The sequence below is a fragment of the Ostrinia furnacalis genome, unplaced genomic scaffold, assembly GCF_004193835.3.
Source record: "Ostrinia furnacalis isolate ACB-3 unplaced genomic scaffold, ASM419383v2 OfSCF3016, whole genome shotgun sequence".
In the NCBI taxonomy this organism is placed as follows: Eukaryota; Metazoa; Arthropoda; class Insecta; order Lepidoptera; family Crambidae; genus Ostrinia; species Ostrinia furnacalis.
Genome location: NW_021133255.1, coordinates 39,060 through 57,002, shown reverse-complemented (window position 1 = coordinate 57,002; position 17,943 = coordinate 39,060). Strand labels below are relative to the sequence as shown.

Genomic DNA, 17,943 nt, shown 5'->3' with positions numbered 1-17,943 from the left:
TTAGTGACTTAGTGAGTAGTTAGTGAGAGAAAAAACATGAAATTCGTAATAGGGCCCAGCTAAAGAAAGAAAAGGACAAAAAATCACCAACACCGCAATGGAACGTCATTACCGTCAAAATTAAGGATGTTCATACTTTAATCGACTAGAATATCGAAATATGAAAGTGTTAATCGATTTCAAAATTATATTAATATCATGTGGCAGTCAGCAGCAGTACAGATAGTTTTACTTTAAATAAAATATTTACTTTAAAATTCTATGATTCAATAAAATATAGAATCAATAAAATTGTAAGCAAATATTTTTTACTAGTTCCTTAAATCCTTTTCGGTCCTATTTTAGTTGGTATAATTAAGACTGGCCATTTACATTTTTTGAAAAGTCAACGATAAAATTTAATTTTTGGAATTCATTAAAAACAAAATAGCTCAGTGTCATTTTACATAGTGAAATTTTTTGTAATGTCTAAATTTTAAGGTTTTTAAAAATTTATTGTAAATTGATGAGAAAATTTAAAATTATTTAAGTACTATCTGAAAATGTCTTTGGATAGACAAAGAATATTGAGTGAATTGGGTAGTGTTATGAACCAGCTTAAAAGTGCAGATTGGTAAGTGTTCTTGCGTTCTATTAAAAGTAGCGTCGTGGTACGTTTTTATCTCAGACAGAATACAGAACAAACTGTTTGTTCCGTATTCTGAGGTTTTTATAATTATATTATGATAAAAATAAGCTTTCCTGTAACGATGAAACATCACTTTTACTATCCAAACTGTATTTCAATTAAACATTTTTTCCAGTGGCTGTATGGGCAAGCTGTTTTCTAATCAGAATCAAAATCAAGGTGCATCTATGGGCAGCCCAATGCAAAGTTATGGAGGTTGCAGACGGGGGTGTTGCCATGGGCATGGATATAATATGGGCACTCCCTGTGCTGGTGAGCCGTATTCTATGAATCACTCCATGAATCGTCCCTGTATGGGTCATTGCAACCCACCAAAGCTTTATGCTGACACCTACAACTATCTGAACAACAATTTAATGCAACCAGTTGTAAAAGAAGTTTATGATGACCTCAAGAGTATTAACCCTGGAAATGCAGTTATGAATAGTCCTTTAGCAAATCAGATGGGCCTTTCACAAGGAAGTTCAGGTGCCACGATGCAAGGTGATGTTTCTGGTGGATTTACAGGCGCGCATAACATGCCTGGAATGGGAAATACTAACCCTAATACTATGGCAATGGAACAATCACGTCAACCAATGAACGCTATGGGTGGTATGGGCCCTCAAATTATGAATATGATAATGGGAGATGGCAGTAGTAAGCCAAGTAACGCTCAAGGTATGCAAGGTGGGCAATTAAAAGGGCCTACAGTTATTGACGCTCCCCAATCTCCTCACGGTCAAGTTGGGATTACGCCGATTAATACATCTTTAGAAACACATCAGTTTAGAGGAAACTTAGGTAACTCATTTAATCAACAAGGTAACAATGGAGCCGGTTATGGTCAAAACCCAACAACACAGTATATGACCCAGCTACCAAACCAAGGAAACCCAATGATGGGAAATATGGGCCAGAACGCTACGCCTCAAGGATCATCACAAATGGGAATGGTTTCAGGTAGCCCTCAAATGGGCACTGCAAATCCAGGTGCTCAACAAATAGCACCAGCCGCTGGTCAATATGGCCAACATACTCAAGGCGTAATGAAGTTTAACGAGATGTTCCCTGGTGTAATGCAAGGTGGTGACTTGGGATTCGATCCCATGGCGATTGCTATTCAAATGAATCCAGCTAATCAGCAGAAGGCTGCCATGGATACTATGCAAAAAATGATGACTAGTGGTCCGATGAGTAGAGCTATGGATCCATCAGTAATGAAGCCTGTAATGGACGCGACAAAAACTGCCGTACAAAATATAAATCCATCTAACACTGTTCCCGTTGATCAGAACCAGCAAAACGTGTCTTATGTTAACCAAACTGGTGGTCAACAAATACTGAGTGGTCAACAGAATAATATTAATCCTCTACAAAATACTAATCAACAGTTTGTACCTGGTAACCAACAGGCAATTAATCAAAATACTGGAATTGTTTCTCAACCTCTTCAACAACAACAACAACAACAACTGCCATATCAACAACAACAAGAGCAAGTTTATACAGCTGTCACAGGAGCAGTACCTCCTAATCAGCAGCAATTACAACAACAGCAATTGCAAGGGTACCAACAACAATTAAATCCTAACCAACAATATCAACAACCACAGACTCAATACATTACGGATCCCAATACAGGAGCGGCTATGACGCCACCTACAATGCCCGGTGGATATAACGAAGGCATGACGGATCCGAATGGTCAGATGCAACCTTCGCCACCTGAACAGGCAGATCCACAGGGTGCTGTTCCACCTCAGCCTATGTATAAAGATCCAATATTCCCAGCAGATACGTCAAGAAATCGACCATTTATATATTCGAAGCCTGTGAAGCACTTAGATTACAATACACTAGGCCAGCCAATTGAAATGTTACCTGCAAAAATGTTTCACCCACCGGAGCCTGGTCTTCCTCAGACTTTGTCGCCCCAACCTGCTACTAAGCTTCGTAATGATTACATGAGATATAGTAATGTAAAATCCACTATCAGTAAAACTTCTTTAATGGGCAACAAGCCTGTCGGCAGAACTCCTAGCAGGAGTCAATTACAGCATATCTACAATCAGTACAAAGGATCGCAATCTTTCACGCAACAGAACGTGCGACCCCCTGTTCAAGGAGGGCGACCTCCTGTTCAAGGAGGTACTTTCTCTGAAGGGAAGTTAAATATCCCTCCGACCAATAATAATCCTCCGCAGCCAGTGGTTGTGGAGAAAGTTGGAGGTGATACTGCTGCGAATAATCAATTGGCTAGTCACCAAATAACCAATAAAGCCCAGCCAATGGGATACAACAATATGGGAGATGTACCAGTTCCAACCAATAAGCCGCAGGGAGATGCTCCGATAAAGGTACTTTATGTTATTAATTATTTACTACATTTTTGTATTGTATTGTTGATAAAATTAATATTTACTTATTTACATTCCTATCATTTATTATTATTATTTTTTAATTATTAAATATTGGATTACAGCCTTCGTCTCCTATCCCTACTCGTCAAGCTAAGTTAAGAAATGGATTACAAGATGTGGTTTACACTTCCTACCCTTCCTCGGCTGCGTGGTCTTTCCATGGAACGAATACCTATCGTCCCATCGCGTCTGTTGGTTACCGTTTTCGGAATATAAGGTAAAATTGCGTGAAGAGAGTGATGTGTTAGTATCTTGTGATGTGCATTGAAAAACATTATTCAGTGTTTTGTGTGGAAAATAATTTGTGACACTATTGTAATTGAATAAGTGGTTGGCGAATCTTATTTATTGTTCGAGTTGTCAGAATGTTACACAGAGAAAAATGAAATAAATATATTGAATACAATGGTTTCGAGCTTTTCATTTCGAAGTTGGTCAGACTGAATACTGTCGGGTGCGCTCCATTATAATTTCCTATGAAATCTGGAAGGAAATCCTGATTGTCCCATTGGGCGGAAATTGCAAATTAACGAATAAGATTTTAACGTCCTTCCTTCGTGACTCGTCTCGTCGTCGTAGTCCCTTATTTTGGTCGTAGTTCACAGGTCGTATAGTAGCGTACAACAACCTTACCACAGACAATGGCAGTTGACTAATGACTCTTTATCGAATCACGAAACTTGCAACATAACACGCAGCAGCACGGCACTATTAATGTCATTGTAAAAAAAAAACGTTGACACTTTGTGCTTTGTGGTTTTGGTGGAATTATTTCCAATCCCTTGGATTTTACTAGAGATTTCGATTTCTCTCGAGCTTGTTTGTTTGCGCGAAAAGTTATCTCGGAGAATTCGTTATTTCTTTTACCCTTGAATAATTCTGTGTAATATTTTCTTAACAATTTTCAACAATGTCTCTTTTTGGATCGTTGATGGGCGACGTGGAGGATGATCCGTTTTTCGGGTGAGTTTTTCAGTTGTGATGCGATTTATTGATTAATTTGATTATATTCGCTCGATTAGTTAATTTTTTAGTGACTGAAGTTGTTTGGGCGTTAATAGTGGTACTGAGTTTGCGATGGCGTGGTAATTTGTGGCGTGAGTGCGTCGTATGACATGGTGCTTTTGTTAATTGTTGCAGTTCTCACATGCGCCACATGCGCCAGATGAACAACATGATGAACTCTCTGTTCTCGGACCCCTTCGGCATGCTGGGCGGGGGTCCGCTGGCCATCGCGGGCCCGCGCCACGGGAGCTCCCTCATGCCGTTTATGCCTCAGATGCCATCTTTGAACAGGCTTTTTTCAGGTAACGATTTTAAATTATTTATTCATAGCCCAAAGCGAAACTGAACATTTTCAATACCTTGATTAAATAAGGCAGGCCAGCAGCTAAAGATCACATATTAAACATCGTTGAGTGTTGTTGCAGCAGAGTTGTGAAATCTTTTAGTAAAATGGAAGTATGTATGCTCCTCTTCAAATATTTCATATTATTGTCCATCACCGTCATTCTTTGCTGTTTGCAACTTTTGCACAAGCTGAGCCATGCCATTTATTATGACAACTTTATTGTTATGTAAATATTTTCTTGTATGGTTCGATTATTTAAGGCGACCATGATGTTCATTATTACGTTTTGTTGTAGCGGACATGGACGGCCATATGAGTGCTGGTTCTTCTTTCACAAGCAGCACAGTTGTCATGTCCAGTGGACCAAACGGCAAGCCACAGGTATAGTGTTATTGTACGAACTATTTACTTATTTAGAATATGTAATTTATTAATAAAAACAACAAAAGTAGATATGATAACAAGAGTACATAGATTGATTAGTTACAAACTAATAAATATTGTTTATTAATATTGTAACAAAATTAAGTAAAACATATTTTAGCAATATTGCAATGAGTAATATCTACTTTGTAGATGAATTATTACAGCTCTAATTAGTAAATATATTTGTCCAGATATACCAATCCTCCAGCAGCACTAAAATTGGTCCCAATGGAGTCAAGGAGACCAGAAAGACCTTGCAAGACTCCTGCACAGGCACCAAGAAGATGTCTATTGGTAAGTGATCAACTATTTATATTACAGGCCTTCTACCAAGGCGAAGTAGATCGGAGAAGTATTTTGAATAACCAATCAGATTTCATTATTTACACATCTCTTCTTAGCTCCGCACAGCACCGATCCGCGCTGCGCCGCCGCCGTTGTTAAATTCTATAGAAAAATTTGACGGCCCGTCACTTCTCCGGTCTTCTCCGCTCCGCTTTGGTCGAAACCGGGCCTAAGTGTCATTCCTTTAAATTGCTTGAGTACCTTCTGTACTCGCTAATACCTATTTGAAGCTGGAGAAACTTCAAGCTCAAAAAATACAAACCAATGTCACTCCAAAAGTGTTGGAAATTGAATGTCATTTACAAATTATTTAGATTCCAACTTTATTGTCTTTTCAAATCTACCTATTTGGGCCTATGGTGTCTGCGCCGAACTGCAGATCCCAGCGTAGGTAGTTCCCATCCCCTGATGCTCAGGAATTCATGAGGAAGGTTTTTGAAACAAGGGATAGTTATATCCCCTTTGTTTTAAGGGGAGACGTACGCGATCTTGGTTTTTCTGTGACAATCCGATATTCACGAAGGCGCGCGTTAAAGCTAGTTTAAAGGTTAACTAACTAATTTAGTCAGTGCTTGAGGTATGGAAGCGGAAGAACGGGAGGGGTGACATTGACATAATAATATAATGACGTGACAAAGATACAAATCTGAAGTCTCGCTGACGTGTGACGTCTCAAAAACACCCTCCCGTGCCGCTCCCATTCCTCAGGCACTGACTGAGTTAAGTGCTAGATCTATACAGGGTGGAATTTTGTAATGCCACCTGGAGGGAAAGTACTCTTAATATTGTAGATAGAAAAAAATTCTCAAAGAAAACATTCCTTTATTTTTAAAAAGAAATAGAACTGCAATCAAAGATTGCCAAAAATTTGCTTGCCACACCCGGGAATCGAACCAACTAAAATCTGTAAAAAATTACACCCTGTATTTTTATTACATAGATCGTTAGGGTTAAGTATAAGGATGAAATCTCTCTAACAAACTTGATAAATCAAATGAAAGGAAAACCATGAAATCTTAAATTATTTTAATTATGTACAGAAAATTGTATGGTATGGTAGTGAATTTTCGAAAAAATTTCGAAAATCTTTGAATGCAGTTCTCTTTCTTTTCAAAAATAAAGGAATGTTTTCTTTCAGTAAATTTTTCTATTTACAGTATTAAGAGTACTTTCTCTCCAGGTGGCATTACAAAATTCCACCCTGTATAGTAGTAGGTGGAATGACAACCGACATGTTTTAAGGTTCTGATTCGCTTGGCAAGCCGATATTCTATATCACCCTGTATCACATGATTGGCGCGTCATTCGCGTCGCGTGCGTAAGCGTCTGTCGCGATCATCGTTGATCTAGACGACAGCATATTATGCTAAATGCTGTAGCATTTTATGTCGTAGTAATAGATGCTATTTTGGCATAAAAACGGATGGCTTGATGCTTTCGACTTTGCGTACTTTTAGTACGAGTATCATCTCATCATTATTATTTCGGCCTACACTTCACCCACTGCTTGTTTTTTAGGATTATTCGTGAGTTATTATCAATACACTACTAATATTAATGAGAGAGGGATTGTTTAGAGAAATGATATAAAGTTGAGGCTGATTTGGAATAGAAAACTTGTCAAAGCTGATGTTTGAAATGACTAACGATAAGGCTGCAGTCACGTGTAAGAAATGACCAAAAATAAAAGCAAAAAGTATTTTAGGTTAGCAATAACATCTTTTTTTTTCGTTATTTACAGTCTTAAAGGTCTTCATGCTTAAAAACAGGAAAGTTATGTTTCGTAACCCTAATATGGCTTCCTTTTCGTGCGCTGAAAAGCCCTGAAAGGCACGAAGCTTTGAAAAACTTGCCTAACAATTTTATTTATGTTGTTCTAAATTTGTTCCCCAAGTTAAGTAACCAGAGGTGGTACGGTTACAAATATTTGACCAAAGTACGCAATGTTTATTGTGGAAATTTTGAAGCACTTATTGCCCGCCTACGTTGCCTAGGGTTAATTTACGCAGTTAAAAGTGTCTGACCCTGAAAATGCTCCCTTAACGTAATTTACTGCTAGGCCTACGCCCTTATAAGTCGGTAATATTGCTATCAGATAACTTAAGTTGTTTTCCACAACTTTTTTCCTTATGGGAAATAATTAATGTTGGAAATTGCTGAAAATTTTAAAGGTGTCCTCCTGTAAACGTGTCATAACATAGATGAAACAATACTTGTTTCGTAAGACAATAACCTTTAATAAGGTTTCAGTCATCCATCAGTCAGTCTAGGAAATCGTGAAATTGCAAAAATAGAGCGTAAAACACATAATGTGCCTTTTACGTGTTTCATTGGTATACTTTGCTGGGAAAATCTCAATATGTCTGGAACTCGGGCAATTTAGAATTTTAGATAATGGTGGCTGAATGGGGCAACCACATTTAGTGATATAATATCAGCATAAATGTATACTAGAGAATAAGTTAAAGATATACTTAAATGCTTTTTTTAAATGTAATCGCACCTTCACTTATTTTCTTGGGCCACTTCTCAGCACCAGCCCATTTATGTTGTTGTTCCAAAGTGGTGGTAGGGCAAGCTACATTTGGGACTTGTATAAGCGCCCTGGAATGGGCCTAAGTACCATAAGTACTGAATAAAATCTTTAACGTTCACTGATAATATGTTGGCTGAATATGCTGTCATTAGTTCTAAAACTATATCGCTTTTTACTGTTTATTATGTAAAAGCATTGCAATAAAAAGTATGTATTTCGTATAATATTTACAACTAAAGAAGAGATGTACGTTCTCCCTCAAAACATTTTAAGTAATTCGTTCCCCTGTTACTAAATATTCGTAAAGATTTGTCATTTTAAGTACGTGAATTTGAATACAATTTAATCAATTGAAATAGAAAGCGAATCGTTTTGGCTATATCACTATTTAATTTTTAATTTGTCGAGCATTTTTATTTGCAAGATGAGTCTATGTGCACTATGAATTCAGAGCGTCCTCTGAATGTTTCATCTAGTATTGCTTCTGTCTAGTTTTTCCGCTCCATCAATAATGGTATGGGAGTCATTCATCTCACATCTGTTTGCGAAGCCATGATGTCATGTCTCTAGGCGGATGGGTTTTTGTTTGGCCGTAAAAAGTTGCCTACGTCTCATTAGCATAATCGCTACGTTTATTTTAGATTCATAGACATGTGAGAGCATTTCTGAGGTTTTTATTCACAACTAGCGGTTGCCCGCGACTTCGTACGCGTGGACCCCGTTTTATCCCTTAGGGGGTGAATTTTGCTCGAAAATTAAACTAAAAAAAACTACACTTTACATTAAAAAAAGAATTGGTAAAATTGGTCCAGGCGTTGTTGAGTTATGCGCTTACTAACACATTTTGCGATTCTTCTTCTTCTTTGAATAGATTTTTATTTTAAGATACTTACTTTTTATTTATCCCAACTAATATTATAAATGCGAAAGTAACTCTGTCTGTCTGTCTGTCTGTCTGTCTGTCTGTCTGTCTGTCTGTCTGTCTGTCTGTCTGTCTGTCTGTCTGTCTGTTACGCTTTCCCGCTTAAACCTCGCAACCGATTTTGATGAAATTTGGCATAGAGATAGTNGTCTGTCTGTCTGTCTGTCTGTCTGTCTGTTACGCTTTCCCGCTTAAACCTCGCAACCGATTTTGATGAAATTTGGCATAGAGATAGTTTGAGTCCCGGGAAAGAACATAGGATAGTTTTTATCCCGGTTTTTGAAACAGGGACGCGCGCGATAAAGTTTTTCTGTGACAGACAAAATTCCACGCGGGCGAAGCCGCGGGCGGAAAGCTAGTACATTATAAATTATATAAAAAAAAGTCTGCATGTCGTCTGCGTAACGCCTACTCGCGTAGTCTGCAGGTGTTGCGATCTAGTGTGCCAAATTAATGTCAGAAAAAAGGGATATTCAATTTTCACAAAAAAATTGTTTGGAGAATTTATATGAGATGTATGAAATCTTTACATTCTGTCGCATAAATGATGATTCGGGACTGTTCCCACCTCTCGTACCCACCGCTGCAACTCCTGTGTAGCCAGCAACCTGTACCTAATGACGATGACGATGGAAAGACATTTTTCATTCGGGGTCGGCTCTCTTCATTCTAAGGCGCTAAAACAGTCTGTCTTGGGTTGCCTGGTGGTTGACATAGCTCGTTCCAAATCCTTTTCCCTTCTTCTGTGCTGTATTTTTATTTATTTGATCATATTGAAGCTGAGAGAGAGCGCTAATAATTTACGCGTTCCTCTCGCCTACATGAATTTTAAGTTCTTTTTATTTGTTGAAAGATTTTAGACTATTATGTATTCAAATTAGGTGGTAAATGTTTTGGTAAAGCCCGGTCTGTGAGCACATAGAATTTTGTCCAATAACCCCAAGCTACCCATCCTTTCGTCTTGAGACACTGCGGTATTTCGGACATGAGTATATTGCGAAGCTTCCCGAACTATGTAGCTATAGGACTATAGTCTGAGGTGGAATTGTGTAAAGCAATCGTTATCATTTGACAGTTCATAACGTACGATTATTCTGTCAAACGCTTTGTATAACTGACTTTATCGTACGTTATGAACTGTCAAATGATTACGATTGCTTTACACAATTCCACCTCAGACTATAGTCCTATAGCTTATAACTGTAATCTGTATTTTGATTGAAACAATTCAATTTATAGGCCACCATATCGGCGAGCGCGCGCACGTAATCGAGCGCGAACAAAACGTGTACTCTGGAGACGCCGAGGAGCGCCAGGAGTTCATCAACATTGAGGAGGAGGAGGCCGAGGACTTCAACAGGTGAGGAACAATGTTTTTTTATGCATAAAAAGGCAGGTATTTGACCACAATCGCACCTGATGTTAAGCCTAGACGCAGACCACCGACTTTTGAGGCTTCCACAGACCCAAACGCGGGTCAGAAGCAGTGCGGGTCATTTGCACCGCGCTGAGGCACACTGAAAGCAGTGCAGTTTCAAAGCAGTTGCAACGCGGGCGGTTGTCAAAAATTTAAATATTCGAAAACCGTTTTCAACGCGCTGCTACCGCCCTGCGTCCGGGGTGTCATGCTAATATGGCCGCCATAGTGGCGCGGGTCCGCGCCGACAACGGCGCGGGCCCGCGTTCGCGCCGCTTCTGTCCCGCTCCCGCGCCGCCTTGTTTGTATTTTGGCAGTTGCAGTGCGGCGCGGTTGGAGCACGGGTCCGCGTTCAAATTTGGTGTGACACACTTCAAAGAGTTTCTTGTATTACAACTTGCGCGGGCCCGCATTCAAACTGCGTTGCTACTGCCCTGCGTTTGGTCTGCCCAAGGCTTTAGTTGGCCGGTAGTTGGGACCGATTTTATATTGTATGAAAAATCGGCCGATACCAAATCGGTGTAGTGTGGCGCACTTCTATACATGTTCATACTGATCAACAGCCCGACCCAACTATCGGCCAACTAAAAGTCGGCGGTCTGCGCCTAGGCTAAGTGAGATGCAGTCTAGGATGGTACATATCTGCACTGTAAGTGCAAGAAAGACAACGGCGGGCAGCGAATTCCAGTCCCTATCTGTTCGCATATACAAGCGATAGTCCCATCAGTTTTGGTATGGGACTACCGCTTCGAGGGTATTTTAACAGGTTGTTAATTTGTGCGGTTTTCACATTTTACTCAATTAATAGCCAATATTAATTTACACGAAATTAACTTGTGACTACTATCAACCACATGGCGTTGCGGTTTCATTTTATCATAATAACTGATATGAATTTTTCATTATTTTTGTTTACAAATTAATAAAGTACAAACTAATCTGGTTGCTATATTACCATTGACTGGTTGATGGTTAAAACTGTTTTTAACCCTTCACCAGGCGAAGCGAGCACTTTCCTTTTCTCTTGTGGTTTATCAGGAAAAATACCACCGCTTTTCAATTCCTATAGATTGGGGGCTCGTCATTGTATTGTCATACTTATTAACAGTCCGACTAAACCAGTGGTTCTTAACCTTTAATAAGTCATTTTACCAAATTTCTGTCTTGTCAGGGACCACTTTTTTTTTCAAAATCCTTTGAAAGGGGAGATCGATTTCTCGCCCACTGTACGCCATTTGCGTTGTGTTGACTCGACTCATCACGTCACGTCACTTGTTTATTACGATGTCTTCGCGGACCACTTGGAATGCCTCCAGGGACCACCAGTGGTCTGCGGACCACCGGTTAAGAACCACTGGACTAAACTGTCGGCCGACATAGTCTGTAGTCGGTGGGGAGTCTAATGGTCATCTGTCGTTCCAGGGAGTTCCAAATTAAGGCCGGTGCTGCGGCGGCTGCCGGCAGGGCGCGCCTTGCCTTGCCCGCGCCTCCATCGCCGCAACCACAGTAAGTGACACTTATACACGCTTTACTTTGTAGTTCACGCTATTATACTTCGGCAATTTTGTAGTTAGTGTGAAGTCGACTCGAACAGATTGAACTGGAAATTGAATCAGTATCTACCAGACAACTTCACTTGTATTATATTATTGTTTAATGTTATTTAGAGGCTATTGTAATAACAGTATTGTGAGAACTGCTGCCGACAAACTGTGTCACAGTTTGGCAGAAGATATTAATGTTTACTGTGTGTATTTACATGGAAAATAAATAAATGAAAAAAACCTTTGCCATCAAAAATAGATGAAAAAAAAAAGATATTTCCGTCATAAAACATTATAACAAATAAAATAGTTTATTCAGTACATAGGCCCTTCCCAGGGCACTTATAAATATGAAATAAATAAATATGGCACCTGTGCTAGAAAGAGTATCTAACTTAACAAGATAAAACATAAACTAAGATACAGATTTACTGCTTACCCGTACAAAATGCCAGTTTATACATTTACTAATTTGCAAACTTGTTTGAAAAACAATGTGCCATAACCTACTGTTGGTATGGAAAAATTGAAGTGGCTCAAAATAATTCAGACTTATTGTTTGGCGAAATTGACTGAATTTATTTGCAAGGCAAGGTTAAATTGGATAAATGTCTTTAAGCCACTTCTAATATGTATAAGAGTGTAATGACTGATAAATTAAATCGAGTCAAAAAGAAGCAGCCATCACTGTATTTTGTTGTTTTACATAGATTAAATTAGTTTTGCATGATTGTTTTAGCACTTTTTCACTATTTGCACCATTAGTTGCTTTTTAATTATGTATATTTTTCTTTGTTTGGGGTGTTGGTTATACGGATTAAAACATATTATAATTTAGAAGTATAAAGCCACCAAGATTTTGGAGTGTTATTAAAAAAGTATGATTAAATTCTTTCGGGATATCGAATGAGTTCGCTTACTTACCATCAGGTGTAGTAACAATAATTATAATACAATCTACGAGCTATGAGAAAAATAATTATAATTAAATGGCTTCAGCTAGTTTATAATTCACCATAGAGAACACACCTGAATTACCATCACTATAGGTCTCGTTAAGTAGGCACTCAGTAAACATTCTAATTTAACTGTGTCCTTCATATAATGTAATATAGATACTTACAATGTCACAATCCATTCGTACATAAATCAATCTATTTATTGCACAGTAGATAATTTACATGTGCCTATGTAGCAAATGTAAATAGCACAAAACAAACTAACAATTAATGCAGTAACAATTTTCATGCCTGATATTTATATTAGTGAATAAATGAAAGAGACAACGCTCTACCAACTCAAACGTTTGTGGTTTGTGTCTCTATCATCAACTTTGTCTGACTATAATAATGTACTGTAAAGTTTTCGAATCATTGTTTAAATAAAACTATTTGTGTAAGAATAATAAAAGAGGTTAGTTTTTGACGTGTACTTGATAACTAACAAATTTGGATTTTATGATGTCTTAGTTTCTGAATGCTTATTATTCAAAAGAGATGAACATATTAATAATCAAATACAATTTGTCTATTTCCACTGTGTGCTTACCAATCAAACCTGAAGAAGATTCTCCGCACTGGCCCATTTATTGTCCCGTAGCAGTGGTAACACTGGGACGTGTAAAATGCTTTTTAAAAGCCTAATTGCAAAAATAAATGAGTTTAATGACAGTTATATGAGTCTAGCGGCCACCCGCGACTTCGTAAGCGTGGACCCCGTTTTATCCCTTAGGGATTGAATTTTGCAAAATACCGTCTTAGTGAGCACCTAAGTTCTAAAAGAAACCCCCTTGCAAAATTTGAGACTCCTAGCATTTGTAGTTCCTGAGATTTCGTGATGAGTGAGTCAGTCAGTGACCTTTCGCTTTTATTAGATTGTTCTGCTTGAATTGTAAAACCTAAATGCAAATGTGGTTAAGCAATAAATAAATATCCTTGGACATTTTACACTGCGCTTCTAGTCCCAAACTAAGCAAAGCTTGTACTATGGGTACTAGACAACGAATATAAACATACTTAAATACTTTTTTTTTGTAAATACATACATATTATACATAGAAAACACCCAGTCCAATACAAACAAATATGTTCATGCACACAAATGTTTGCACTGTGCGGGAATCGAACCCGCAACCTCCGGAATAGTAGTCCGTTTCGAACCACTACACCAAACGGCCGACGAATAAAGTGTTGAGTATTGAGAAATCCGTCTGCCCACCCTCCTATTATGTATTTGTATACTGTATATGTTCGTAGTACCTGTAGCTAGAGCATGTCTTGCAGCGCAAGTAGCCGCCGCGCGCCGCGTCCCGCGCCCCGCCGCCCCCTCCGCGCCTCTGCCAGCCCCTTGGCCCTGCCCTCCAGGTAAATGACACCGATAGTACAAGTAAACACTCATATACCACTGATAGTATAACCAGGCCTGTTCATCTCCGCGAGTTTACATCTAAAACAAAACACGCACGATGGCCCACCTACAGGATACTATTCGACAAGGCCTCACATACGAGCGAACATTGACTCACGCACGCGTATTCTTGTGTATGACGGAAGAAAATAAAGAAAATGGTGTACTAAATACTGTGCAGTATTTAACTGCCTAAATAATAATAAAAACACAGAATGTACTTTTTTAAGTTGCCTCAAGACACTGAGAGGTAAATAAGTAGTTAATATTAAAATATTATTCATGATAATTCATGCTAAATCATGTATTTCCTCCGCCATTTTCCGCAGTTTGGCACCTCACGCCACATCATTTTACCGAAGTCAGCCCTATAGCTTCGGCGCAGTGCCGATCACTGACGTTTGTCAACAAAATGGTGCTTGACTCTTGAGACAGGCTAAATTACACCATATTGTTAATGACATTGAGCATACATTTTTTAAAATACCTTCGCGAAGTAAAACTTCTGTACGTAGTACTTATTATTATTCTGTGGTATAACCACTGATAGTACAAACAACTCATATACAACTGAGGGCCTAGTGTGAGTTTACATCAAACGCGCTCATGAGCGCGTCAATAAATGACATTAAATGTATGACGGATTGTACAGCGCCCCTAGCGGGAAACGTTCAAAAACTAAAATTTTCATACTAGTGAGTGCGTTTGATTTAAACTCATACTCAGCCTACTGATAGTATAACCATATGTCACTGATAGTACAAATAACTCGTATGCAACTGATAGTATAACCATGTGCCACTGATAGTGCAAGTAAACACTCATATGACACTGATGGTATAACCATATGACACTGATAGTTCAAGTAAACCCTCAGTGTCATACTGATAGTATTACCATATGCAGCTGATAGTATAAACATATGACGCTGACAGTACCAGTATACTACATCTGACACTAATAGTACAAGTAAACGCTCATCTAACACTGATAGTACAAGGTAAAAAATCAATAATCATATACCACTGATAGTATAACCACATTGTCATGCCATGATAGTATAACCATATGACACTGATAGAAGTATATTTCTAAACATTATCTGCCACAAAACATCCGATTTGATGATGAATGAATTTTAATTTTTCAAAGAAATTATTACAGCAAAGATATTTATAGATTTAATTAGCTTTATAAAACAAAAAACACTCAAAATTGATAAAACATTCCGATCAGTTCCAGATACTGGAGGAGGAGTTGCTACTATTAATGATATCGTAATATCTATTTATTTATGGGACAATATTATTTGATCCTCTAAAAACTAATTGATCTTTTTTGTATGTGCACTTTTAAAAATAAATGATGTTTTTTATTATATTTTATCTTTATATTAATTATTGGGTCTATATTAGTTGATCTACGGATAAATTATGAATGATCTTCATTAAAGGTAACATAATATTTATGTTTAACATACTCTTTTAATATTTGGTCAACAAAAATAATATTTGATCCTCTTTTTTAGTTATTGATCTTTAATTTTGTTAATTTGATGATTTTTATATCAAGTTTGCCTTTTAATATTGATCACCTAATAAATACATTTCGATCTATGTATAACTTAACTTTAAAATATATTTGATCTAACAAAAAATATTATTGGTTAATATTTTTAATTAAAAAATATCTTTTAATTTACGCGGTACTTTGTGGTTGAGTGACAATCGTCCGTCATTGGTTACTGAGTTGGCCAAGGGCTTAGCGGCCAATAAGCAAGCAGAATGGTACATTGCCATGTTTGTTTAAATTACAAGCTTTGCTTAGTTTGGGACTAGAGGCGCTATGTAAAAAAATTTCTTACTTCTGACATCCCTGAACCCGACATCATAATTTTTACCTCTTTATTTTTTTCAAATCGCAAGGTTGATTTTCTCTTAGTATACCGATCTCGACCGTGATCAGTGACCATAAAGTCATCTGTCAACGGGTCGATTAGACACGATAAAAGCACTAAACGATATTTGTTTACTTTTAGTGCGACATCGGGTCGTAAGGACCTGATAAGTTTTTTTTTCCAAATATTTACTGTGTTTGACGAAACAATTGCAAAACAATATTTATCTTTCGTACTACTGAAAAGACCGAATATATCCATCCCGCACCAACGCATCCAGCACCTAAGGTCAATTCGACCCGATAACGCAGTGTGAACGTGTTAAGTATGCTTTTTTAATAAAAAAAAATCTTTGAACATCAAGTGCCTTTAAATAGTTTCCATCCTTTGACTACAACTTAATAAAAATAAGTACCATAACATAATTATTTTGAAGATTATTTGATATAGACAAAAAATAATTTATACAAATCGAATTATTTAAAAAAGTATCACAATATTGAATATTTGGTGCTCATTTCTTTTATTTTTGAGGACCAACAAGTAACGATCAGATATAATTTTTACATCTCAAATTTTTTTTGCGTAGTTCAAAAGAGGTTAAAATATCGATCGATTTCATTTATTTTATGTCTCAAAGAAAGAGGATCAATCATTAAAATAGATGACCATTTAGATTTTTTTATTTGCCGTTTTTGCTAATTTAAAAAGATCATTTAAATACATGCCTTTATTTATTTACCATCTAGCCTGTAAATATGTTTGCTATGTTGTATTATCTTTTTTTAGCGCTATGTACAATATTATTTGCGTTATTATTGCTATTATTATTATTATTGGCATGCTATTTTAGTAGTTCCTTTTATGGCTCTCTTCTTTGTGAACATTTTGGTGTGCATGTCTTTATTTTAAAATATTTGGATTCCTCGTTTTTTTTATTAGTTTTCAGTTGTTTTTGTACAGTCGAGAAATCTTTTTATAGAAAGTAAAGTCGTCAATAGAATAAAAGATTTTGATGCTTTGAATTGTAGATAAAGTACTCGTAAGCGAAGAGTCATGTAAAATATAGATTGAACTTTATAGACTGTAAAAATCAGCTAAACTTAAGAAACAAAAAAGTTAAATGGTAATTTAGAATGTAGTTCTTAGTAAATACCAGAAATAAGTGATTTTAAATTGCATAAAGCGCAAAAATCTTTTATACTCCTTGAATTTAATTTCTAATATTATCTTTTTATAGTCTGCAGTTCTGCATGACATAAATAAATAGCACATCAGCGAAGTAGATTGCATTTATTCTTTTAGAATTGCTTTAAAATACAATCAGTGTACTATTAAATAATAAAAAAGAGATCACAGCCAGTTTTCATGACTATCAAGAATTATTGCACTTATTGTGAATACGATTTGTTAAAAAAATTAGTAATATTGTTTTGCAACTTTTACAATTTATCCCACGTGTCCCCCCCATTGGCACGCTGAGACATCGTCGTAAGCTCACACACCAATTCTTAAACAGCATGGCAATATAACTCTTGCCGTATATTGTCTTAAGGTTCAATGTAAAAGACAGAACCTGTTCTGTCGTTTAGGGACAAAAAAGTTACCTTATTGCCCCGCAAATATCACTATAAATGAATGCAGCAACCGCGTGCGTAAAGCATGGTAATATAACTCTTACGTTATATTGTCCTAAAGTTCAATGTTAAAGACATAACTTTTTCTGTTTAGGGGCCAAAAAAGTTACCTTATTGCCCCGTAATAATCACTATGTAATGTTTTCAGCAACCGCGTGCGAGAGGTCTACGGCGGCTCTCATCCGCAGCGCCACCGGCACCGTCATCACAAGGCGCCTCGACACTCGCCCGCCGACAACTAAACGTCAACAACAACTATCAACAACAACATCTAAAGTCTGGTCCGTGAGCACGTAGAATTTTGTCCAATGACCCCAAGCTACCCATCCTTATCGCTCGCGCGTAATTATATTGCTGTCGCGACTGTGCGAT

General features: G+C 37.4%; 2 protein-coding genes across 3 annotated transcripts; both read left to right on the top strand.

The window, feature by feature from the left end:
• The first annotated feature begins 472 nt into the window (after positions 1 to 472).
• On the top strand, positions 473 to 3,491 carry LOC114357020 (transcription factor SPT20 homolog). The gene is made up of 3 exons (XM_028310434.1): positions 473 to 613; positions 804 to 3,027; positions 3,153 to 3,491. Exons 1-3 carry the CDS (start codon positions 543 to 545, stop codon positions 3,309 to 3,311), a joined length of 2,454 nt encoding a protein of 817 aa, XP_028166235.1. The 5' UTR covers positions 473 to 542; the 3' UTR covers positions 3,312 to 3,491.
• Positions 3,492 to 3,820: 329 nt separating this feature from the next.
• Mlf (myeloid leukemia factor) lies at positions 3,821 to 17,943 on the top strand. 2 transcript variants are annotated; one of them, XM_028310437.1, is made up of 8 exons: positions 3,821 to 4,053; positions 4,231 to 4,397; positions 4,737 to 4,822; positions 5,059 to 5,161; positions 9,910 to 10,030; positions 11,510 to 11,593; positions 13,914 to 13,994; positions 17,720 to 17,943. In XM_028310437.1, the coding sequence occupies exons 1-8, from the start codon at positions 4,001 to 4,003 to the stop codon at positions 17,811 to 17,813; spliced, it is 789 nt and encodes a 262-aa protein (XP_028166238.1). In that variant the 5' UTR covers positions 3,821 to 4,000; the 3' UTR covers positions 17,814 to 17,943. The 2 variants fall into 2 exon arrangements, with proteins under 2 accessions (XP_028166238.1, XP_028166239.1); XM_028310438.1 differs by lacking the exon at positions 13,914 to 13,994 and having other exon boundaries at positions 4,001 to 4,053; positions 17,720 to 17,937.

Coding starts and splice junctions, on each gene's coding strand:
- LOC114357020 (XM_028310434.1), top strand. CDS start 543: ATGTCTTTGGATAGACAAAGAATATTGAGTGAATTGGGTAGTGTTATG. Junction 614..803: donor CAGCTTAAAAGTGCAGATTG/GTAAGTGTTCTT, acceptor CATTTTTTCCAG/TGGCTGTATGGGCAAGCTGT. Junction 3,028..3,152: donor AGGGAGATGCTCCGATAAAG/GTACTTTATGTT, acceptor ATTGGATTACAG/CCTTCGTCTCCTATCCCTAC.
- Mlf (XM_028310437.1), top strand. CDS start 4,001: ATGTCTCTTTTTGGATCGTTGATGGGCGACGTGGAGGATGATCCGTTT. Junction 4,054..4,230: donor GAGGATGATCCGTTTTTCGG/GTGAGTTTTTCA, acceptor TAATTGTTGCAG/TTCTCACATGCGCCACATGC. Junction 4,398..4,736: donor TTTGAACAGGCTTTTTTCAG/GTAACGATTTTA, acceptor GTTTTGTTGTAG/CGGACATGGACGGCCATATG.